Source organism: Perca flavescens, chromosome 13 (assembly GCF_004354835.1).
Source record: "Perca flavescens isolate YP-PL-M2 chromosome 13, PFLA_1.0, whole genome shotgun sequence".
Lineage (NCBI taxonomy): Eukaryota > Metazoa > Chordata > Actinopteri > Perciformes > Percidae > Perca > Perca flavescens.
The window spans coordinates 18,065,875-18,090,874 of NC_041343.1; the positions used below are offsets into that span (position 1 = coordinate 18,065,875).

The 25,000-nt window shown below is 40.3% G+C and overlaps 1 protein-coding gene across 7 annotated transcripts in view; it reads right to left on the reverse strand.

Moving 5' to 3' along the window:
- The window catches only part of nbeaa (neurobeachin a), a 91,848-nt gene that overhangs the window by 37,605 nt on the left and 29,243 nt on the right, over positions 1 to 25,000 (reverse strand). For all 7 annotated transcript variants that reach the window (XM_028594966.1, XM_028594963.1, XM_028594962.1 and 4 more), the window contains exons 3-13: positions 24,735 to 24,835; positions 22,150 to 22,245; positions 21,780 to 21,901; positions 19,202 to 19,328; positions 17,782 to 17,901; positions 16,439 to 16,585; positions 12,298 to 12,495; positions 11,083 to 11,216; positions 10,327 to 10,435; positions 9,041 to 9,193; positions 6,132 to 6,300 (exon numbers count right to left, since the gene is read on the reverse strand). In XM_028594966.1, the coding sequence (XP_028450767.1) occupies positions 6,132 to 6,300; positions 9,041 to 9,193; positions 10,327 to 10,435; positions 11,083 to 11,216; positions 12,298 to 12,495; positions 16,439 to 16,585; positions 17,782 to 17,901; positions 19,202 to 19,328; positions 21,780 to 21,901; positions 22,150 to 22,245; positions 24,735 to 24,835 (1,476 nt within the window). The remainder of the gene's footprint in view (positions 1 to 6,131; positions 6,301 to 9,040; positions 9,194 to 10,326; positions 10,436 to 11,082; positions 11,217 to 12,297; positions 12,496 to 16,438; positions 16,586 to 17,781; positions 17,902 to 19,201; positions 19,329 to 21,779; positions 21,902 to 22,149; positions 22,246 to 24,734; positions 24,836 to 25,000) is intronic.

The window sequence follows — 25,000 nt, forward strand, 5'->3', positions numbered from 1 at the left end:
AAGAAATAATCGAGCAAAAGTAAGCATCTGACGCATAATACAAGCATTTCCTCATGTGGGTCTGATGTCATTGCCTCTTTCTGAAAGGTTTGACATCTTTGTTATTCTTGAAGCATTTAGCTAAATTTTGCCATGATTCATAACTGCCACAGGCCTCCATGACCTTCAATCATGTGCTTTAAAGAGCCCCAAATAGCCACCAGGTTCAGGAAATGCTGTTTTCAACAGTCGTGTTTGTTCATTCTGAAATGGGGTTGCATTTGGCTTCAGCATAAGGTTTCCTTTCACCTCTGAAAATATGGCAGAGTAGCCCTTTTAAAAAGAGGAAAGCCGACAACTCAGATGTCGGCATTGCATTTGATATTGTTGTAACTGAATTTAATTCATTTTTGAGGTGTTTAATGTGTGCGCCAGATACACTAGAAGCTTAGGGCTGTGATGAATTGGCTCAAAACGGCTGCCAAATAACTAACTAATAGAATATGGTGCCAAATAGAAAAGATGCATATGTTCAGACCAAAGCAAGAATGATATAAGACTCAATCTTTAGAAATAAGGGCATTTTCCCCTGTAATGCTCCCAGTAGCAACTGCAGCCAGATAAAGTTGACTTTCCTACTCATTCTCCATCTTCCTCAACTACTCTTCTACAGATGTCATTAACAAACAGTCAGTACAAAATAAACCTCACAAGCTACCTGTTCTGGTCAGCATTCTACATTCACGACAGAGGTTTGTTAAGTTTATAAGGCAACAATAAGCATTTATGATGTCCGGATTATGTGCTTTAGCCACCGCACACTTTGCTGTGTCAGGATGTTTGGAATTAACCTTATTCTATGCGAGCTACAAAGGGAGAGTACTGCAAGAGCAAACAATGTTTATCGTAAGCTCTATAAAATGCACCTCGTCCTCTCAGAACATTTAAACCGATATCGGACCCGTAGCTGCTTAGCCAGCGCAAGTAAAGCAAAGAGAAACATAAAAGACCCTGTGTGTCAAAGGAAAATACGAAGCTTCTCCCACTGTAATTTTGTCATGCACTGCTGCCCTTGAATCATATGAGCGTGTATTGTTTTCATCTGTTCACCTGCTCTACACAAAGCCAAAACATGACACTGAAGTACTCCCCTGTGATTCATCATCATTATCTGTCAAGCTGGTACATGTTTATGGAATTGTGACACTCACCATCCATCATGGTTACCCAGCAGCTCTGTGTCAAACGTTGATGCACCAGGTGAAGGTGTGCGAGTGCAACCTCCATTTTAAAGGTCTTTTAAGAGGATTTGAGCAAAGCTTATATTCATCTAAACCGCTTCTCAGGAGCAGCTTTAATTATCGTCTTTTATTCTTTGAAATTAATTTTCTTCTTGTGCTCCTTTTATCCTAATATGATTCAACATTGTATCCAGTCATTGTGAAAAAACTGTTTTGTTCTGCCAGATAATGACGACCTGTGAGGAGTCAGAGTTTTTTTTTCACCGACTCTGTGTGTGTGTGTGTGTGTGTGTGTGTGTGTGTGTGTATGTGTTTTGAATTTGGAATCCTTGCAACAACTACACACACGTCAATTTGATCTAAAAATATAATTAATTTCTTCAATTTGTTTTAGTGTAATCATTTAAGAGTCATTCAGTCTGTGTGTACTCAAGATTACTTAAGGACATGTAAGATATTTAGTATCAGATTTAACACAAGTTAAATTAAATCATGTAACATACATTACAGGGTACACAATAAAAAAGAAAAAGAAAATACATGAAAATAATGGTATTACTGAGGTTGGCAGAATAAAACAAAAATAAATAGAAGTACTTTTAGGTCATTAATTTGTTTCAGTTTTATTCTTGTTTCACTTAAAGCTATAATGAGCAACTATTTTATATTAATGGAAATCCGTTACATTCAAGCCCAACTTTCTTTATTTTATTTTTTTTTGTACGGTAAACCCTTTTTGTGGTTCTAAAAGCAATTTTTAAACATCAAATGGAGCCATTTGTTAAATATGAGGAAACTATGTATTTCTAAGACGGGTTTTAAAGCATTAAAAGCAGGTGCAGTGTAAGAATACACTAATACTAAGACTGAAACTGAAAAGATTTACCCTTATTACTTCAGACTGAGGCATGGTTAAATACATTTCTACCCACAAAGCTCATTGTAGGTTCAAAATATCTGCCCATTACTATGCAAATTAATTCCATCAATGAGTATCACACTCTTACAGTATAGGCACGTACACACATATACAGACTTCCAATCCACAATTAGCACATCCTTTAGCTATAACGGCCAGTAGTACGTGTCTGAGGCTAATTGCTACCGTTATCAGTGGTTCTTTATGGGGCTGAATCCCAGCAGTCAAACAGCAATATTGCCAAACAGAACGGAAACCAGACAGCCACTTGATTAGAAATTCCAAAAGCTCCCTTGGATCTGCCAATCAAACCCTACCATAGGATGCGTACTCATAGTCAGTAGAGGGTCCCCAGCTAAATAGAGGTTGATTAGAGTGAAAGGCCTGCTCCGACCTTTCTGAAGCTCTGGTGTGTTGCAACAGTGGCTATCTTAACACCGCTGAATTACAAAGACTGTGAAAATATTAAATTTACTTTGTTGCATTGTTTGGAATATGATGATTTGATGATTGCACTGATTTTCAAATATGGACAAATCTTTTATAGTTTTGTTTACAAATACACTGCATTTACAGGAGGCACAAAAGGATGTGCATACATTTCAGTTTGAAACAATGTAATAATAATATACTAATAATACATATATACTAAAAATAGATTTCTGTTATACAGACAATACTGTTATTCTTAAAGCTACATTGTGTAAGAATTTCTCCCATCTATAGGTGAAATTGTATATGACAACCAACTGAGTATTACTTTCTAGCCCCTCCCATTCTGATCGTGTTTTAACTCCTACGGTGGCCGAACCCGAAATTAGCTCTTATTATCTCCATTGTTTACACTAGAGATGGCCCGATACCATTTTTTGCTTCCCGATACCGATTCCGATACCTGAACTTGCATATCAGCCGATACGGAGTACCAATCCGATACCAGTGTGTCATATATTTCATTATGTTTTAACAGCTGTATACTACTATCCCTGTATGGATGTGATATGATTTCTATCTTTGTTGTCGGTCTGGCTCAGGTTAAACTCTTTGTGAAACATGAACAAACACAAACAATGAATGCCACAGAACTTTCTTTTATTATCCAGTTTGACAATTATAACGGAAAAAGAACCTAAATAAACTACTTTAACATAGATTTTCTTTAGGGCTTTATTACGTGGTATTGGATCGGTGCATTAACTCCAGTACTTCCCGATACCGATACCAGTGTTTTAGGCAGTATCGGAGCATAGTCAGTAGAGGGTCCCCAGCTAAAAAGAGGTTCTAGCCACTCCAATATTAACTTTGGTCTTGTTGCTTTGCCTGTCGGGTTGTCGTTTTAATTCTCTTTTTTGCTTCCCTGGCGAGTAATCTCCCCCCGGCATTTGTCACGGTGCGGGGTGCCATTGTAAAAGGGCAAAAGGCCGTCATTCGAGCGACGCGCTCATGTGTATTCTGAATGATTCTAAATGGCAGATTCCACACTTACAAGAATACTTTGATTAGTTGGTGGAAGTAATCACACATGAATGAGCACATATTTGTGAAAAAACAAAGGTTTTTTTGCTAAAAAATCAGCACAAAAAATTACACAATGTAGGTTTAAGATTAAACAAGTTTTTTTTTTCCTGTAATTATTCACTCTCAAACACGCAGAAACATTTGCAAAAGGGAGCTGCTCAGCCTTGCTCGCACCAGACAGTTGTTAAGGGAAGGTAGAGTAACCCACTCACACCCACTGAATGCATGAATTTGTCTGTGTGTAGCATAAATGACCACTTTCTTTCCTGTCATTATCTCCATTTTGAAACGATGATCAAATAGCCATCTGTATTTAATGCAATTTAAGGAATCTGTAATTATTTGACCTGGCATTACATTGCAATGCAATTGCAAAGCCATTAAACATTCGGTTAGCTATTTAAGTCTCATTGACTATTGACTTTAGGGGCCCTATTTTAACGATCTGAAACGCAAGTATCAAACATGAAATGCAAGTAGCTTTGTGGGCGGATCTCTGGCGCTGTTACTATTATGCCGGCGGGATAAATGAGTCTTGCGTCCGACGCAAATCTAAAATGGGTTGGTCTGAAGTAGGTGTGGTTTGGGCGTAACGTGCAATAAACCAATCAGAGCGTCATCTCACATTCCCTTTAAGAGCAGGCGCGCTTGTTCCATGGCGGACTGCTATTATAACGGCCTCTTGGGCGCATCTCCTCAAGTCTGGAGAGGATTGCTGCAGCCATGGAGCGTGGGCCTCCAAACGCACCACCTGCACCTGTTGTGCCCCTTCCTCTTCCCCCCACTCCATCTCCGTCCACCCACTCCACCAGGAGCGCATCGCGCATTGCCAGTCCCGGACCAGAATCCGCCAGAGTGTCCGATTCCACCGTAGTTCAACATCTCGTCTCCTTAAGTCCTCTAATATTTCCTCATTTATGTCATCAACACATCCATGATTCATGGAAATGTTGTGTAAAACACAACAAGCCACAAAGAATGCTGGGACTTTTTGAGGACTGTACTGTAAAGTGCCTCCTGATCTATCCAAACACCTGAAGCGCATTTTCAGTAATATTTTTCTTTGTAATTATGTATGGTTTGCAAAAATGGGAACTGCATGCGTCCGTGTAGATGAGAGAAGCAAAGCGTATGCGCGTTGTGCACACGCTACATTATGGCCAAGCATACGCCCCTAAAATAGCATCTGAAGAACGCGCCACTGACTTTAGACTAGCGGAATTGTTTTCTGAAACTGCAAAATAGCATCAGGGAATGTTTGCGCCTGAACACGCCTCCTCTTTTCGCTGAACCGCCCCCGGGAGCGCTAATACATTCCCTAATTTACCGATGTGAGTCTGTGGAGGGAAAAGTCCGCTGTGCGTCGGGTGCAAAATAGGAATGATACATGCGTCGGTGTATAAAGTCAATTGCGCTGAGTGCAAGATAGGGCCCTAGGTCTTCATGGTGTTGTTTTCAGTGGTAAGATAAAACTGATTTGAGAAATTTAAAACCTCTTTAGCACAGTGACTCATCTTAAAAAGCTAATCTTCATCAACCACATATAATTAAAGGCTAATTTTAGTTTCTGCATGTTAACTATGGTTACTGTAGAAAAGCTCAAAAGTTATTAATAGAAAGCGTTGAAGTTGAAACCCTGCTTACTTTGGCACCTCTGCATACCTAGCAAATCGCTTGCTTGTCGGATACAGCCCGCTCAATTCTGATGTCAGAAAGGTGTAGGGGGCTTCAAAAGTAGTTTGACCACCCGACAAGCACCTTGGTTTGAGCTTATGACACCTTAAATTGCACACAGGAGTGATGACAGTGAATGTGTTGTGTCTTTGTGTGATGTGCCCTGTAATGAGACAGGCTCCAGCCCCCTGTGACCTCACACAAGACAACCACTGAAGATGGACAAACTGACAGACAGCTGGATAATGTAAATACATTTTCAATGTGTGTCAGAGATCGACATTACCACTATGTGAATAGATAAATGCCTTGCTCAAATATTCTCAACCAGAGTTGGCAAGAGACTGGCTAGCTGATTTCAAGATTGTGATGAGGGACTCATAGCCACATGCCATCACCCTCCAACGTCAACCGCATAAACCACGACTAATATTTGTAAAACAAAAAAAGAAAAAGAAACAAAAAGACAATTCAGCATAAACTTTGCAGAGCTAGGAAAAATTTAAAAATACATGTACATTCAATTGAGAATAATATGCAAATAAAGCATCTCTATATTCCTATCATTACAGCATAAACCACAATTTGTTTTGCATATAAAAAAGGTAAAAACCAGTTGAGTCCATAAAGTAACAACCAATATACCTAATGAAATATTGTGTTATTGTTGTGTGTATTGTGTAGTCAATAGTTCAGGAATAGAGTCTTTTAATCTCTAGTGGTGTTCATTATTCAGTTATCTCTTTTCTAACTTTCTGCCTACAGTGACAATGTCTTTATGTGTGCAGGTGTGAACCTACCAAGACCTTTGGGGGTGATTCCACTGCACTCCAGCGGGTTGATGGCCCAGTAGTAGTACTTCAGAGTGTGCATCAGCTGCAGGACTGTGCCGACACGGCGGATGGTGGTGTAGATGGTGGCGGTGCCGATGAACTCCGATGACAGATATGTGTAGAGGGATAGCTGGACCTGAATACACACACATCCATTTATACAGTACACATAGGCAGGCATGCACGCACGCACAGACACAGACACACATAAGTCGGCGATCATATACAAACTGTCAGACACCTGCTGGGCAAAGACAAATTATCTGTGTGTTTCTGGTGTTCAATCAAAAGGCAGTTTTTTTTTTTTGTGAAAAGACAGCCACAGGGGAATGAAAGGAATCTTCCTTCCAGCAAAAGCGCCAATGTTTTCTTCTTTGTGTTATTTTTGATGTTTCTGTGCCTGAAGCAGTCAAGAATCTGAGGAGCTTCGTACGTAACGCTGACATTTAAGGAGGGCACTCTCCACTAGCTTATTTGCTCCTTCCCTGCCTCCTTCAGTTCCCTTTTTCCCTCTCTTATAGTTTTTGCTGATTGCTTACACACTGGAATCAAAAGTATTACACAATTATCAAAACCTTACACTCAAGGAGCAAAACATTGGCCCAGATGTGCACCACTAAAATCACAATGTCAGCCTCACACTTTTTGCAAAACAATACACACAGTGATTTGCAAAACACCAAACACACTTGTATACATTAAACACAGAAGTATATCATGATGTCACTTCCTTGCAATTCCAAAGCACTGACTGTCATATTACCACACCTAGGAGCCAATCTGCATGTGCATAAACACATGATTGCTTACAGTAATTGTAGACACACCAATCAGGTTTAAGCACTATAAAAATGCAGCATGTAAGTCTAGTATTTTCTGTTTTTATTACTGTAATTGTAACCTGTACTGGATACATTATTTTATGTTTGTCTGTTGTTTGCTGAGCTAACAGTGGTATGCACACTACTGTAGTACTATAGCATTAAAAACTGGGACATGTTTTGTGGTGATTCTCCATGTTGACTGATTTGGATGTATTGAGGGAAATATATTATATTTTCCTCAGTCTGCAGCATTGGTCTTGTGTAGTGGTTGGTGAACTTATTGTATATTTGCACTTTCTCTGTGTACTTCATTTACAGTACTCTAATCCCTGAGAAGAAGAACTGCTAAAAGTCTTTTAGGTTAGCAACAGCAGTGGGTAACTGGTTCAAACAGAATTAAGTCATAAGAAACGTGTGTGTTTCACATGGTAACAAAATATATTTTTTAATAAATTAGTGTATAGTTTTTGCAAGAATGTTTCATTTTGCAAAGGGTCTGAGGTGTTCTGCTAATTGGGTGTAGTGTTTTGAAAAACAGGTCCCTGTTTTCAAAATAGTGCTTAAGCAATCGGAAAAAAAACCCTGTAATATTCCTCTAACTAATCCTATCCATCTTTCGTACAGATTGGAGTCTGCTGAACGCTCACAAATCTCTGAGCTCATTACAGTGACCACAATGCTAAGGACCAGCCTTAACGAGGCAGCTCTAGTTAAGAGGATGAAATTAGCGGAGTGCCGCGGCCTGACCATACCACATCGCAGCTCATCTAGAATGGAGAGCGCACTCGGCTGGCTTAAATGGCTTTCATTACATTGCTTTTCACACATTGAGCTGAGGTGTTTGTCTGGTGCGATTTACAACAGGTTTGGCTGCAGAAAAGCCTACAATTCTTTGATCATAGCACAATAGTTTGGGCGGGACTGCTGCAAAAATAGCTTGTAACAAACATTTCTCCATCTCTGAAGAAATGATGTTTACCTCAAGTGCTTGGTGAAGTACACTTTATTTTCAGTGTGAGCAAGGAAGGCGTTATGAGATGAGGTTCTGATGTGATCGCTTCAACTGTTTCCTGTCCTGAATATGACCTAGGATATTCATGCCAATAATGAAGGTAATGATAATACCCTGAGAAGTGGAAAATAAGGAAGCTCAGCTGGAGACAAGAATGGTAAAGTGGAGCTAAGATTGAAGGATTCAATTATTTTGTGTGTGTCTGCTGCTGCTTAATACATTTATTATATTTGTCTTCTTATTATGACCCTGTTGAATTGTGGTAATGTTTACTAGCAAGTCATTGTCATTTTCTGTCTTGGCACTCAGTTGAAGGTAAAAACCTAATAGGCAATCACATAGTTTAGCCACTTCGGACTGTTTCCACGTGTCCAAGGTTGATATGTTGGATTCTGACTTTGACATCCTCCTTATTCTACGGAGCTGCAGCAACTGCTCACTCTGATTTATTCTGTCTTAACTCCAGCATGCCCTGGAGAGCGATACTACTGTACCCAGGAGCCAATCACGTCTCAGGGTCAGGAGGAGGAAGATGGCGAGTCAGGAAGTGCTGAAAATAATGGAGGCAAGAGCTGACTGGCCCGGCGAGAATGCCAGAAACACTCACATCTAGTTCAGAGCGAGAAGGAAAAAAGGAACTACACATCTGTCTCCTGTCCTGGGGTCTTTTCAAATGTCACTTTCTCTCTTTGTTTCCTTTGTTTGCCTGTTCGGTCCTTTCCCTGCGTGATGTGCCAGCTCCTCCCTGTGTCCGGTTACCTCCTTTGTTATATCATTCTAAAGGGCAATGGGCACTAAGATAGCCCCACTAAGAAGTTAGTCCCTTCTTCCTCTTCGTTTTATATTGCTTGTTTAAATTGTCCTTGCATTCATAAAAATCCACCTGAGCACTATACACATTTTTCATGTTGTCTCTGTCTGAGTCTGTCTATCACCCTATTAGTTCTCTTATTCAGGCCACCTTTTTCTGTGTTTTTTTTCTTTGCAGCAAGGTCATGAAAACACACACATATTCCGTAGATGCAAACAAATAAACAGACCTTGGCAGGGGTGTGTATCCAGATGGCAGCATTGAAAAGGACATGGTCACAGAGCTGTTTGAGAAGAGGCGCTCCATGAGGTAAACCATCCAGATACTTTGCGAAGGACAAGAACTGTTCAAGTACTGCCCTGGTGATGTGGACTCGTGACGACTGGACAGAAGACAGGAAATATAAACTGAGATTTAACCAGACTGAATGATCATGCAAACCCCCTTTTTTTTGTAAATGACATTGTTGTTTTAACTCTAACCTAAAACAAATTCTTTATACATGAATTTTACATATACATTGATAATAGGTTCCTGGGCAAGATGCTACCAATAGAGCACCAATAAATATTATTTAAACTGTTACAAAAGATAACTGCATCCATACAATACAGTAGATGCACAGTTGACATGGTTACTGATTGACATTTTAGTGACACAGAACACACACAAACTAAATGAGAAGGGGTTCAGCACAGACACAAAAACAGCTATGTCTTAAAGTGCAAATTTGAAAGTGAGAACATTTTTCAGATTAGTAAAAATCTACAAATAACTTTAAATTTATTTTAATTTTGTTATAGTTTTATTTAATTTAAATTATATAGGTTTTATTTAAATGGTCGTGTCAGGAGAGGCTGTCAGCCTACATTATAGTCAGTGTAACCCTGGTTATATGGTGCCTATGTTGCCTCTAGTCATTCATTAACACCAGTCTGTATTGTAAGTCATGTGATCTGTCTTTTTGCACGGGTGGCAAACTGTTAGTTCCTGTTGCAGCTAGAAGAAACAAGACTAAATTAATAAACATCTATTTGTTGAAAATTATGTGCATGTAAAATTCAAAAACTCAGCACTCAGATGCTTGTTTATTAGGTATACCTAGCTGAGAATAATGAAGTCAAGTACAACAGTCCTGCAAGAAATCCTTCTTCGTGAAGTTTATAGTGTTCAGTTTTTGATTCAACTTGTGATCATTTTGGAGGATGCAGTTTGTGCTGCTGTTGAACTGTATTGCATCATACAGAGAGATGTTTCTGTTATTTAGCCTAATCTCGCGGATATAAATGGCTTGAACAAAATAATAGAAACACCCGACTGCACCTAATAAACTGGCAACTTAGTGTACAGCAGATACACACGGGCAATCAAAACATAACGCATTACAGTATAAAACCAGAGGTCTTATAAGCTTTGAAAAGTTAGTTAAAATCAAGGTTACTTTCCTTATTCACCCAACAACAAAGAAATATGACATGTAACACAAACTCTTCACAGTTGAGGCCTTTAACTGACCTTCTCAAGCAGGTATCCAATCACCAAAAAGCCCTTTCCTCCCAGCATTTGCTCCTGCATTGCCACTGAGCTCTTCAACAGCTCCACCAGGAACGCCAGCAGAGTGGCACTGCAACATACACATTGTGCACACATATTTCAGTAATACTGCATGGAAATCATTGAAGGGTTTCTACATGTTCTTTACTGGCGTATCATGTGAGTAAGAGATAAGAAACACCACTCCATATTTGCTTCACATATATGCCCATACCCACATTCATCTTCTTCATTTGAGGAAGTCTCGGATGCAGCTAACATGATGTGGAGATGCTGCCTGATATGTAACTGCATTAAGGCTCATGTGATGGACTGGTATTAGAACGATCTTGAAGCGAGAAGAACGCAGACACTCTGAGTTTCTAAAAGCAGCTCATCGCTCCAGGAAAACGACAGAATTATTTCTTCTTTTCACACTTAGATGCCCTGCACTCTATAATCGGTTATTTCTAGACTGCAGCGTAATTGTAAGGTTGGTCTTTCAGATGAAAGACAATTCTTACACATACAGTAGAAGACTCATCGTTATCTAATGTTGCTCATAGTCTCTTTTGTCACTTCTTTAGCCTCGTTGGTTTCTGGGTTCATTTCAGGATCAGTACATGTGGCACATTAAACCAGTAAATGCTTTAACTCATTTACTATACTAGAAATCATTATACTTTCTATATCATTGCATTCCAGGCAGCCACTGGGTTGTTTTTGTAGACCACTCACCAGACTGTGGTGTCCACACTGCTGTCATTGAGCTGTTTGTAGTCCAGCTGAGCGAAGAGAGGGAACAGGACCTGGATGCCTCCTATAGAGTGGATGGCACTGTGGATGGAGTGGGTAACAATGGCCTTCACATCCTGTGGGACAGAAATGGACTGTGAGTGCTGAGAAAGACTGTACTGTACTGTATGTACACAAAGATAAAATCACACACTCACTCATTGCCAATATCTCATATCAGACTTACAATAGAACATCTACTGCATGCCCGAAATACAATATTACAACAATTTTAAATGATAATTTAAGCTGATAATTTTTTGGGATTTGAACCCCAGAATATTTTGTTGAGCACCTATTTGTCAGAAATACAACTGACAGCCCTGATTTGACAATGGTTGTATATGTTGTTCTTTGTTTATTCTCCATTAGCTTCCTTTCACACGTCCTGATTCACATCTATTTGAAGTTTAATCGATGATCCTGTAGTGCAATGAAGACCATCGACAGAAAAAAAATCAATAATATGAAAATGAATTAATTATGCCAAAACTCCAAATTCTCTAAATTGCCCTAGTGCTGTACATGGCACCTCTTTAATTCTGTAACCTGTCTTGTGCTGTCTCGGCTCACTGAACTGGAGATGACCTCTACCAACTAATTGAAATCACTATCAAGCTAGAATACAATGAGACTCACTGGCTGCCTGTGTACTTGTGAATTACAGTAATCGCTGCTTCAATTGCTGGTGCATTTTTCGCACAATGAGCAAAGGAGGAAATTCTTAGGACTCAAGATGAGATACAAAGAAGAACCACTATTAGCAACCAGTCTTGAACACACGATACTTGCTGAAATACAGTTACAAGCAATATCCTCAAAAGATAGAGTTAAATTAACAGCAGGGAGAGTCTCAGCAAAAGCTAAAAATTGTGAGCTTCAAGACATTGGTATTTACTGCAGGGCAACTGTCTTTCACAAGGTGCATTTTTTATTTCGGTTTTAACTTACATCTGTATTGTCCTTCTGTGATACAGGGGTGTGAGTCAGCCTGTGACAAACCAGCCTGACAATCAGACTGAACTGCCATTTCATTTCATTTCAAATCAATCATTCATACATGAATCGCTGCACAACTCAAGACATGTGGCAGTGATTCAGAGATCTGTAACCAGGCTAGTGATGAGCAGCCACTCGGAAGATTCCAGCTGGACTGACCTGTAGCATGAGTGCGTGTGGTGAGTGGACGAAGATGGAGGCGTTTTCCCTCGGCGACGACTCCAGGCAGAGCTGGGCATCAGTCGCCTTGGCGTTGTAGGTGAAGGAGATGGAGCTGGCCAGCTTGCCATCGTACAGCACCTGCTTGTGATGCTCAGCCAGGTGGATGTCACTCTCTGACTTGAACTTGAAAGTGCTCTGCAGTGAGGGAGAAAGAAGATGTGAAAGGTTGTGTGAGAAAAACTTTGAATATGAGAGACAAATGACGAAAGAAGTGCGAGTGTGTGTCTGTGTGTTCAACCCAAAATCGAGGCGGCTTAATTGCAGCATGAGCCGTGTGTAAACAACACAGCATTAGCTTAATGAACACAGCGCTAACCTGGGAACTAATTCAATTAGCCCAGAATAAGAGATGGAAATGGCCAGCGGATGTGTGGGAGAGAGGCACTCAGAGCTCAAAGTTTATCTCCTCTCTTTGTAGTCTACTGACACATTTGTGTTATTTAATTTCTGCATATTACGTTACATTTGTCCTGCACTTAACACCAACTATAACCTTTTCCATTAGTCTTCATCTTGTTGAAATATAAAATATCTTTATCATGGACTATTTTACTTGTAATTTACATCCTTGAGAGGATATTAGTTCCTCATAAAGTAATACTGATATCAGGCTGGCACATTTGGCATGGGGAAACTATAAAGAATTGCATGGAATGTTGTCTCCTTTGCTTTGAAAAATTATATATAAAATTGTCCACACAGATATTGTGGGAAGTGTAGGCTGCACTGTGTGTGTACATCTATGTCTACATCTGTCTGTGTGCACAGGTCTGTGGGTCCATGTGTCCTGCAGCAATGCTGATACACACATGAAGCCCTGCAGATGAAAGGCCAGCGAGTTGCTCTGCCACCCCTTTGCAGCAGCTCCAGGAAAGGGGCGGCAGGGTCCCCAGGTGCCTTGCTCAGCCTGACTGCACAGGAAAGCCCCAGGCTGCTCACAGACCTGCAGGCCCGTCTTGTTCTAAACCTTTCATCTGAGGTCTGCTGTAGAAAATGTGCTCTGAGCAGTTTTCACCATGCAGCACAGAATTTCACACTGAAGCAAAGAGTGCACTGCACAATCGAGAAGTATGAAGAAAAAAAGCCCCTCCACATTGTAACATCCTTATCTCGGTCCAGGGACTGAATATAAATCTGTTTCCTAGCACTGTCTTACCCTTAACATTCTCCTTCCTTCCAATTACCAGGATCAATTGTGACAGATAAAGCTTCCTTAAACAAACCTATAATCTGAAGCACATTTTCCACACACACTTAAACACACATTCTTGCCAGCAGAACATTATTTCCAAGAGTAATTCATGGTAGGACTCTGACTTAGAACATATTACTTTAGTGAAATAAAAGAGCTGATGACCAGCGTTAAAAAGTCTATCTATTAAACAACTGTGTTAAAATAGCTTATTCATTAAAAGTAATCAAGAATACTGCAGCCATGTGAAAAGATAATCAATCACAAACACAAATATATTGCTCTTTGGTTTATTTTGAAGGTTAATGGGCACTCTACACGAAAAAAGCCTGAATTAGAAATTAATACACTTATTAAGATGGACATTTTTTGCAGTGTAAGCCCATTTATTGTGGTGCATTTTTGAAGTGTGTGTGTGTGTGTGTGTGTGTGTGTGTGTGTGTGTGTGTGTGTGTGTGTGTGTGTGTGTGTGCTGGTGCATATGTATAGATGTGGCTGCGTAAATGGGAGCTTTTTTATGTTGCGGTACATAGGTAGATAGCTGAAAATGTAAAAGAGCTTTGCTGACTCTTTAAAGTGTTAAGGGATGTACCGAGGCATTTGACACGTAGCACTATCAGCAGAAGCATGCAGGAGTTAAGGAAAGTGTGAATTGTTACATGTGTAAAGCTTTATATCTGCACTCAAACACATATGTCTCCCTCACCTGGTTACACAACCACACCTGTCACACCTGACTGCTGCAGATACGACACAGGCGCCTGCAGTGATAACCACACACACACACACACACACACACACACACACACACACACACACACACACACACACACACACACACACACACACACACACACACACACACACACACACACACACACACACACACACACACACACACACACACACACACACACACACACACACACACACACACACACACCTCCATTCAGCTCAGCCTGGGCCTCCTGGCATCTCCAGTTTGCTGAATGACAACCAGTTCTCCAAAATGAGTTCTCCAGCACATGACAAAAATGTTGTAAAACTTATTTTGGCAACTTATTGAGATTATCAAATGAATAAATACCTTAATAAATACAAATCTTTGGTATAATTTGAAATACAATACCGATTGTAAACTTTGAGTTTCAGTACTGATACCAAACAGCCATGTGAGAACTTTGCCTAATTAAAATCTAAAATTGATCAAGGAATAAGTAAACAATAGTTAAACTCTACCAAGGCATTTGATGCCAACTTTCAGATATTCTGTGCTGAGGACACATGTCATTCAGTACCAAACTGAGCCATGCACAAATCTGTTTTCTTGGAATGATCCCCTAAAAGTTTATTAAAATGCACAAAACAAAAAGGCTTTCAATAATAGTATTATAAAACCTGAAAAATAGACACATGACACATGTGCACGCAAGAACACACATAAAGACACAATGCAGGTGTCCAGATAGACTGACACGGTCCATTAATAACGTTGCCCCGCAATGAGGACATCTGGACTCCTGATGAAGAGTGCAACCAGCAACACACTCAACAACATGTGAGCGACAGCACACACACACACACACACACACACACACACACACACACACACACACACACACACACACACACACACACACACACGAAAAACAAGATGTTATAGTCCACCTTCTTCTGTCATTACGAGAGCATGGAAGTGCTGAACTGCCCACACGTACAGACATTCGTGCACACAGCGTGTAGGCCATCATGTGCCGCGTCGAGCGAGAACACCCTCACTGTGCTGAAGGCTTGTTTAGCAGAGCGAGCAGAGTGTCTGTCTGCTTTTTGCTCCTCATTACTGAACAGTAACACTGACAGTGGATGAGACTACATACAGCTACGCACATAATATACCGTACAGCATACAAAGATACAGTTCTCCTTATCACCGCTTAGGCAATACTCCAGGAGCAGCTTGTCATATATACACATCCACATCAGCGTGAAGTCATGAGAACAAGGACCAGCCTATATTCACATTAAGACAGGAAGCTGTTTGACACAAGCTGAGTCCCACTGGCTCTCTCCTTTAGCCGACCGGAAAACCTGCACACTCATCATTACAATAGCAGCACCGAGGCCTGCAGCTTTGAAACAACTGAGCCATTTAATGGTCTCTTCTGGGCATCTGAGAAGCCCATTCTGCACCATGCAGAGAGGCAATCATCTGACTGATCAGCCCCGGGAAACTGTGGGCTGTGGCAGAGAGAGGAATCAGTATTCATGGCCGAGAAACTGCAAACCCCAAGCATGCAATCATTAGGATGAACATGAGAGGACTCCTACTCTGTAACATTCTTCTGAGAGAGTTTGAGAGCGAGAGGATAATCCATGCTCTACCTCATGCAATATGTGTGTACTCTGCATGCTGTCAATATGTTTCTCCATCAGTTTGACCTCATCATCAGCCTCATATCCATGCAGTCTCATAAACAAGCTGTAAGTGGCCTGAGGCGTGCAAGTCTGCCAAAACAAGAAGCAGACAGCTGGAAATACATTGCGACATCTCAGCTTTCTCCGATAGCCAGGCCACGTAGGAAAGCTTTTTTGCACGCCTCTTTTGTCGGGCAGGTGCATAGGATATGTTCAAATGCTCAGAAAGAATGTGAAACCAATACACCAGCTATTTCTGTGATTGACAGCCCAAGAATGATTGATGGCCTCAACAACTTCTAGCTGACTTCATGAACAGGGAAAGACAGCATTAGGTAAAATTGACAATGAAATCCTCAGGTTGCCAGGATATTCTTCCTGCCAAACGGTGCATGACATTGATGCGCAGTAAAGCGTACAGAAAATATACAGTATGGTGAGTGATAAGGTAGTATGTGGGCCCTGTCTCACCTTATATCCTGGGCCAAGTTGGTGAATGGCAAAGATCTGAGCTGGGTTGAGAGCTTCACTGAATATGTAAATGGCTCCCAGCTGACCACAAAACACTCTGTTAGCATCCGCTGTCTCTGATGAACCCAGGAAACACTTGTCATAGCTCTGAAACAAAAGGTAGGGTAGGACACAAGAGAAGATTAGCTATCATATCAGACATTTTAAATAATTGTAGCAGTGACGTTTGGAACCCAAAGAGCTGACATGATTCACTGTTTAGGGTCATTTTGGAAGAAGGTCATTTTTTATTAATTGTTCAAAACTTAACGAATTCTAGCTCTGTTGAACTTGTAAACGACAGCCACAACTCTCTTCTAGATGGTGTGCTTTTCGGTTTCAGGACACATTAACACCTTAGAGAAGAAATGTTTAAAGTTTGTTGATCTTAACATTTGAAGATGTCTCAAGAGTTAAATAATTATTCATTTTCAATATCTGGTCATAAGCTATCTGCACTGTGATGAACACAAGCAGATGAACTTTTCTAATCGCTCTGTTACAACTTTTCCATTACCTGCTGTAACATTCTTTCTGTCCACTCGCCTTTCATCTACTCCATCCCTGATACCCTTTATCACAATGAGATCTTTACTCCTATGCTTCTTCAAAGTGACGAAATAATAATTTATCTTCAGCCTTCAGGACAAAACAAATCTGATAGCATCAACACATTTTCAGACTAGATCTTTCACCTGTGTTCTAGATGTTCTTTTTTTCTTACGAGTCTTTCGGTGAGCTGCGTAAACTTTAAGACATTTTACCCCAAGGCCAAGGAATATGTTACAGAGAATAACACCAGCCCTTGGTAATTGCAGCAATGTCAAGAGCCAACCGGGAAGAAGTGTAATGAAGGCTCTTCTGCTACTGAGAGGTCATGCTACCTGTCCCCTGCTAAATGGAGAAGTTGGAAGTTGGAGTTTGGACGAGCTGTGCTGGAACGGGGCCCAAGGGCAACTCCAGCCCCAGCTGATGAATGCAGAGGGCAAACCTCAAATGTTTGCCAATATCACAATAGGAGGGAAGTGTAGAGCCAGACCAACACCGGAATTCTGAGGCTGGTACAGAAGCCCTTATTTGGGAGTAAACTTCTGATAGCAACATATGATTTACAGAAAGTAGTTTTTAGCAAAGATCAGTCAAATTTGTTTATGAGTTTTAATTAACCAGAAGCAGTTGAAAAATTAACTCAATATTCATAACCGACCCAGCACCACCTACGTCCTTAAGTGTGTTGTTTTCCGAAAAAAAAAATGTGAATGCATATAACAACACAAAGCCTCTGTAGTAAGCCAATATCTTACATCATTGGTGTTGACGTGCCAGGCCATATCGCCATAGGAGACCAGTTGACCGTTAACATAGCAACGGATCTCGGAGTTCCTCCAGCGGTTGTAGATGTGGACGATGCTGATCATGTACCACTGAAAAATACACACATTCACAAAGAAACAAGATGAAACAAAAAATAAATGAATATGCAACAATGCACCACAATAAAGAATGAGAAAGTCAACTTTGTTTGTTATCCTTTAGGCTTTTATATTTGAATGGTAGAAGTGGGAGTTTCTCTTCAGAACTGTTGTGTTGATTGAGACATTTCTGATGTTCTTGATGTAAACAGTGCTGTTTTTTGTTTTTCGCCTTGTGGGTTTGAAAAGTGTTGCAATTGCCTGCCATACAGTGTCTATACTGATGAATTTGGATATTATTTTGTACGTTGCACTGTGGCTAAATTCATTATATTGACTAGACTACTGACGTGTTGTTTGTACCTTTGCACTTGTTATTTAATAAAAACAAACATTTGGGAAGTTTTGATACACGCCTCCCGCTGTGCAATGATTTATTTTAGATTTTTTAGTACTACTGTTAGTTTGTTTGTATAAAGATGTCTGGCTTGGTCAAAATGTCTTTGCAACACTTAGAACACTTCCTCTAACAGCATTAGCTCTCTGTAAGAGCGTTAGCCAACATGAAAGATTACAATGTGTCAACCTCATTCCTTTGCCAGAACTCTCTTCCGATGCTATCCCTTTTGCTTACCTTAATATACCATTAATAGTGTGCATGTGTATGTATGTGTGTGTCTTGATGAGAAAGCATCTTCCCTGGTGACAATATGCACAGGTTCCCTGGAGGGAAGGCTGAAATAGTGAGGGGGGAGGGGAGCTAGAATTTTTTTGCTGGTGTATGCATAGTTTAGGAGTGGACAATACCACACGTATTGCTTGCACACACAGACACACAGACACAGACACAGACACAGACACACACACACACACACACACACACACAGACACACACACACACACGACAAAATGCATGGACATGGTGACTTATAAATTGATCAAATGGAACCACTGGGAACTTTGTTAGGCAGTGCAGAGATTCTACTGGGTCAGCAAATACTGCAGAAGGCCATCTCATCAAGTGAATGGGTGTGTTTATGTGTGTGTGTGTGTGTGTGTGTGTGTGTGTGTGTGTGTGTGTGTGTGTAACAGTAGCAGAATGCTGACCGCGCGTAAGAGGGGCAGTGTGCAGGTCTTAATTGACAGACCTTATCTACACTCATCAACACTCCTAGTGAGTGGAAGGATAGATAGAAGAAGAGAGCAGCAACACACTTCTGATGCTGTCTCATCTAACAAGTGGCACAGCGTTACTAAAGTCTGCACTGACAATTATTCAGTTGAGTGATTTGGTCGGTGTGTGTTTTCTTACCTTGCGGGGTTGGAAATCATATTTCACACAGTGCTGAAAGCCTTTTCCTTTTGACTTCAGTGATGTCACGATGAGGCAGTTTCCCACAAAATGAGCAGAGTAACCTATTCCTTTACTAGTGCGAAAACTGCGAGAGAATCAGACAGGGTTACACTCATGTTAGTTTGTTATCAATTTAAGATCTGTTTGAAAAGAACCTTTCTATTAAAACTGATAATGTTACTTCTTAATGAATGATGCAACCATTTGATCTTCTGTGTGACTAAATTACATGTTCATCATTACATCTCATTAGATTTGAGAGAAAATAAATGACATATATTGACAGATATTACAAAAAAATCATTGTTCAAATAAATTACATTATGACATTATGTATTGTCTGGTTTCATCTGTCAGACCAGCTGTATTGTATATAATAATATAATTATATATAATATAATAATATAATATTTTTGTTCCACTATAACTGTAAAAGGTCAGCTACATCAAAGGAAGTCAACCATTTTTCAAAAATAAAATTGTACCAAAAGAAACAATGCACAATTTAAGCCAACTCGGTCATAAAAAGCAGGATTTACATTTTTTTTCAGGATTTTCTATGCAGCAGCATCAGGGGTCCCAGATCACAGGTTCCTGGAAAAACACTACTAATCTCCTTCCCTCCATTCCCCCCAATCATATTTCTCTTCCCACACTGGCAACCTCCAAGTCTCCAGTCTCGCAGCTATGCTTCTTCACAAAAACAAGACACATTTCACTTCTAAAATAGGCCCACAAGGATCACACACGTAGCAGAGCCAGAAAGCAGATATAAATCCCTCTGAAGTGAATCCCTGGTGCATGTTAGGAGAGCATACAGTGTGTTATCACAGCCTTCATGCAGCTGTGGAGGCCACTATAAGACAGGCGGCTAGAGTAGCAGCTGCATCTGGGAGAGGATGATAAGACCTGGGCCAGAGGAGAGGGGGGCACCCTCTCGCTCTAGCATCCGCACTTACCATGATAACTTGACAAATGGTTACTAAGGCAACAGGATTACATCCTGACACTTTCCCTGATCAGAGCTCATCCCTGCGATGGTATCCGGAAAATATATGGATGCACATCATCCTTCTTGTTGACGATTAGCTCCCCAATTCTCTAGCAAAACCTTTCTGTTCATAATGAATTGAAGTTGGTTTCTGTGATGGTGGACACTGCTGGTTAGCATCACAGAGTGAAGAGGTGGACGGAAGAAGCCAAGCAGCGGAGTAAAGTAGTTTAATTTAATAAAAGGTCAAAGCTAATGAAGCTTCATAGTGGCTAACAGCTTGCACTTCCAACACTGCCGTCGAGGCCAGCGAGGTCCAGAGCTGCATGACGAGCCAAGGCATCCACCCAGCACCACGCTCATAATGGAGTGCCTTGACATTTAAAGTTATGTTCTATTTCATTATCTGTTTATCTATTAATTTCCTGTCTGTCATTCAGTCTGATGATTTAAATGTTCATGTGTCGGTAAAGTAATTCTTGGTAAATTCTGTTGAAAATTATACTGAATGTATAGCTCTGAAAGAAGTTACGGAAAAAAATGTAAAGACAAGATTGGTTCAGAAATTCTTTATCTTGTACAACTTGCATTCAGCTATAAGATCAGCTCTCTGTCTGAGGCCAACAGATCTGTCAACTGGTATGAAACCAGCTGGCCACGCACACGCACACGCACACGCACACGCACACACAATTGTTCAATGAAAAATGTTATTGATTAATTGATTAACCAGAATGCCTTTTGACTTCCAGAAGGAACAGGCCTTAACTTGCTTTATTCAGCTGTGTGCTTTTCTTTGCTTGGATCAATAGTGATGGCAGAAGCAAAAGAGGCACTTTGTACAGTCAACAAGATGTAACTTCCTTCACAACCAGTATAATTTCTTAAAGCAGTCGATAGAAAAGTTGGTATTTCTGCATCTTTTTTTTCTCTGTTTGAGTGCTGAAAATGGAGAACCTACAAAGAAACCCTTCATCTGTGACACAAAAATCTGATGTTTACCATTGGTGTTTTTAATTCCTCTGTAACTGCGCTGGCAAAAATATCAACGTGATGTCATTGGGTCAACAAAACAGGCAAAGAAATGAAAGATTTATGGCCAACAGAAATAATCTGACAGTGCTAAAGTATTAAAGAGTGGATATTTTAAAGATGCTTTCAGTCCCTTGAAATGGGGGAAGTATCATTCGTACACTTTGGACATTTAATGGCGTTCTGGCTCATAAGCATAGCATTTAACTAGAAAACATGACATTTTGTTGTAAACTCAAGGCCTCTGTGCATCACTGTCTCTTTTCCTTTTTTTTTATAATTTTCTAAAATGTATTTATAGTTTAGTTTTTGTCTATGGTTTTGTCTATGTTTTCCTTTCATTCTATTTTGTTGTATGTGTACTGATTCATTTTTCTGATGGATATGTGTTTACATTTTTCTGTAAAATTAATAAACTGTTAATCATAAAAAAATATGCTTTCAGTCCCAGTTCCCATTCCAAGGATTTTATTTTCATTATGTAGAAGTCCAGATGAATGGCGTTCTACTTACCAATAGAGGTACGGTTTGTCTTTATCCACATTGATGTTGTTGAGTGGATCCTGTCTGAACCAAGTGTTGATAGTGAATCCGTTCTGGTAAGGCCATTTGGCAATTGGCGGCAATGCTATGGCCTGGGGGAGGATACACACGTTAGATCAGCTCTTGCCAATGTTTATAGCAATCAATATACAACTCATTACTTCATTTTCACCATTCAGCTCCTTGCATTGGTGGTGAAAAGTGCCAATTAAAATGTGCTGACTGACTGCAACGAAGCCATAAAGGACTCCTTAGCAATTTGGGTGCACAAAGAATAAATTTGGCTCATTTTTGATAATGACACTCAGGTGTGTGTGTTTGTATATTTATGCAGTCTCACCGCTGCACTGCGTCCTGGAAAGTTGAAGAAGGTATCAGGACCATGTCTCTGAGGCATCTGGTTCAACACTGACAAGAGCTTGATAGCATGCCTTGGCTGGAGGAGAGTAGAGTACCGGAGAGGAGAGGAGAGGAGAGATTGTCATTAATATGTGCCAGCTGCCAACTATCAGAGGCACAGAGGGGAGACTGTAAAAAAATTAAAAAAACATGGTGTGACATCACATCTCTACCACAACCCCACTGGATCAATAACTCTTCAATCAACTCCACCCTCCCCCAACAACACCTCATCAATACCATGGCAACCCTTAATCGACCTGTCTCTGGAGAGGGCTGAAGGAGAAATTGCAAAAGACTGGGAAATAGGAGCAACGTGGATGGGGTGGGGGGAGTTATTAGACAGAGGAAGTACAGAGAGAGGGCTGATGGGATGGATGATGGTCTTGCTGTGGACCACTGATCAGTGGCCAGGGGTTGTTGATTGTGGTTGTCCTGAAGCCTGAGTAGAGGGGCGATTGACGAGAAGGGACGGGGGTGTATTGACTTAGCTAGTGGACGTCAGCAGCTGCCAAGGCATCGCTAGGTTGCACACCTCACTAAGCCAACAAGTGAGCAGAGATAGCAGAGGAGAAATTTTAGCCCTGAAGAACCATTCCAAATGGCCAGATAGAGTTTGGTTGTAAAATATCAACTAAACCTAGTGACAGCTAACTACAGGGAACAGTTAAGATGAAGACAACAAGTAGCACTATAAGTGGAATTTGTACTAAGCGCTTCCGACATTCAACTCCTGAACTAATCCTTTCAAGAGGCACTTAAAGTTAACTTGGTATTGTAGTTTTAAAACTAAGCATGAATCAGTAACTGCAATGCCCATTTCTCCCCACAGTTTGTGGATAATTTAGGCAAAAGAGAAAATGTATTAATCAAACTACAGCACGTCTTGACTACGTCCCCTGACAGTAATCACAACCAAAGAAAAGGCCTATTTGGAAACAGACAAGAAAGGTTTCTGGGCTGGCTGTGCAAAGGAAGAGAAAGTTAGAGACAAGGAGATTGTGACCAACTGGAATCTCCATTACCTGGCATTGCCAGACTTATTCGCAGTTGCATATTAATTCAAAACTAATTCGCAACTAATAATTCACAACTATTAACTATTAATTTGCAACTAATTTGCAAATGTGTATTTCAGTGCTTGGTCCGTTTTGAAAAAGGAAAAAATGGAGGCCGGGTCACAAACCTTTTTGAAATTATAGCTCAACAGTAGAGTTTCCTGGAAACATTTTGGGCGAGAAATGCAATACAGTAACAGACTATTGATTTATATTTGATCAGTAACGCCTAGTTTGATTGGAGTTTTGTTAGTGTGGTGTGTCGCACTGGATGGAAAATGCCAGTTATGTCCAATAACTGACGCTCCTCTGTCAGTGATCATCTTAAACCCTCCCCATATGAGATAAATGGATGGGGTTTGTTGGAAATCTGTTTGAATGGGAGCGGGGCAAGATGTATCTGTGAGAGGAAATTAAACATGAGCTGCCAGATTCGGCTGGTTTCCAGGCTAGAATCTCCATTCACCTGGGGAAGAAGAAAAAAATGAGCCCTTGAGCAATGCATTTACTCCTGTAGCGCTAATTGGTTGGTAATAATAGAAGATGGTGTTTAAATGTACAGTATATAGTGTTTGAATATATGTCAGGGTGTTGAAAAAATGTCAACCTTCCCAAAGGAACTCACCTAGAGAAAAAACATACTGAATTCACCTTCACAGCTGATGAGGCTGTCACTGTTTTTTTCATCATGGTTCCATCACCCCCACAAAAACAAACTCAAACCTTTGTTGCATTAATAATGTTGATTACAAGAAAACAAAAATGTTAAACGTGAGCTAATTTGCCCTTGTCTTGACATACACTCGCAAATCAATCCAAACATGGATACACACACAGACATAACTACACACACCAATCCTCTATTATTCTAGTCTATCAGCACCATTAAGTAACATCCAGGCTAATGACATACAAACAAGCTAATGCTGTATAATTAATCTAGTATAAAAAAAATTAAGCTACCCCGACTATTAATTGTGGAATACTACTTTCTCTCTCTTTTGATATTTTTTCAGAATTAATCTAGAGTGAAATTTATCTTTAGCTGTAACATATGGCAATGTGTTATTAGAGAAAATCAAAATAGCTACTGAATCCAATCATGAACTAGAAGTAGACTAGAGACATAAACAAGTTTTCTAATGTATCTGTCACCATCTGGGCCTGCTAAGGGGGTTTGGATTTAAGGTCCTTCTCCCACTGGAGTGGTAGTTGGAGCAGCAAAAGTGATTTTTCAATATAAAATATAAATAAAACAATATTGAATGGTTATAATGTTAATGTTCTAATGGTTTTTTTTCTTCACTTTTTGCAGTGTAAATGTTTGTTGCCCAGCACCTGCAAATCACTGATAGATGTGGATTTGTCTTTTAAGCAAATAAATATTTCTGTGGTCATAACAATAACAAAACACCCTGATGCACACACAAACACAATCTAAAACTCCTTGAAGTGTCCACCAATTTACCCAGATGCCGTTGTCTCCCCTCAGCATACTGAAGAGCAGCTTCAGCTCCTTGACTGTGATGCTGTAACTGGCCATGACTCCCAGCATGTCCACCAGGAGGTCTGAGAACACACAGGCAGAGGCAGATAATGAGCACAAGAGAGCCCAAACAACCAGAATATGTGTGCGAGAGTGTGTTTGTGAGTCAGCCCTCTGCTGACACTTCTCTGATCAAATAAGGTGAGGTCATTAATAAGACAGAGTTTGTATAGTGAGTGTTGAGCATT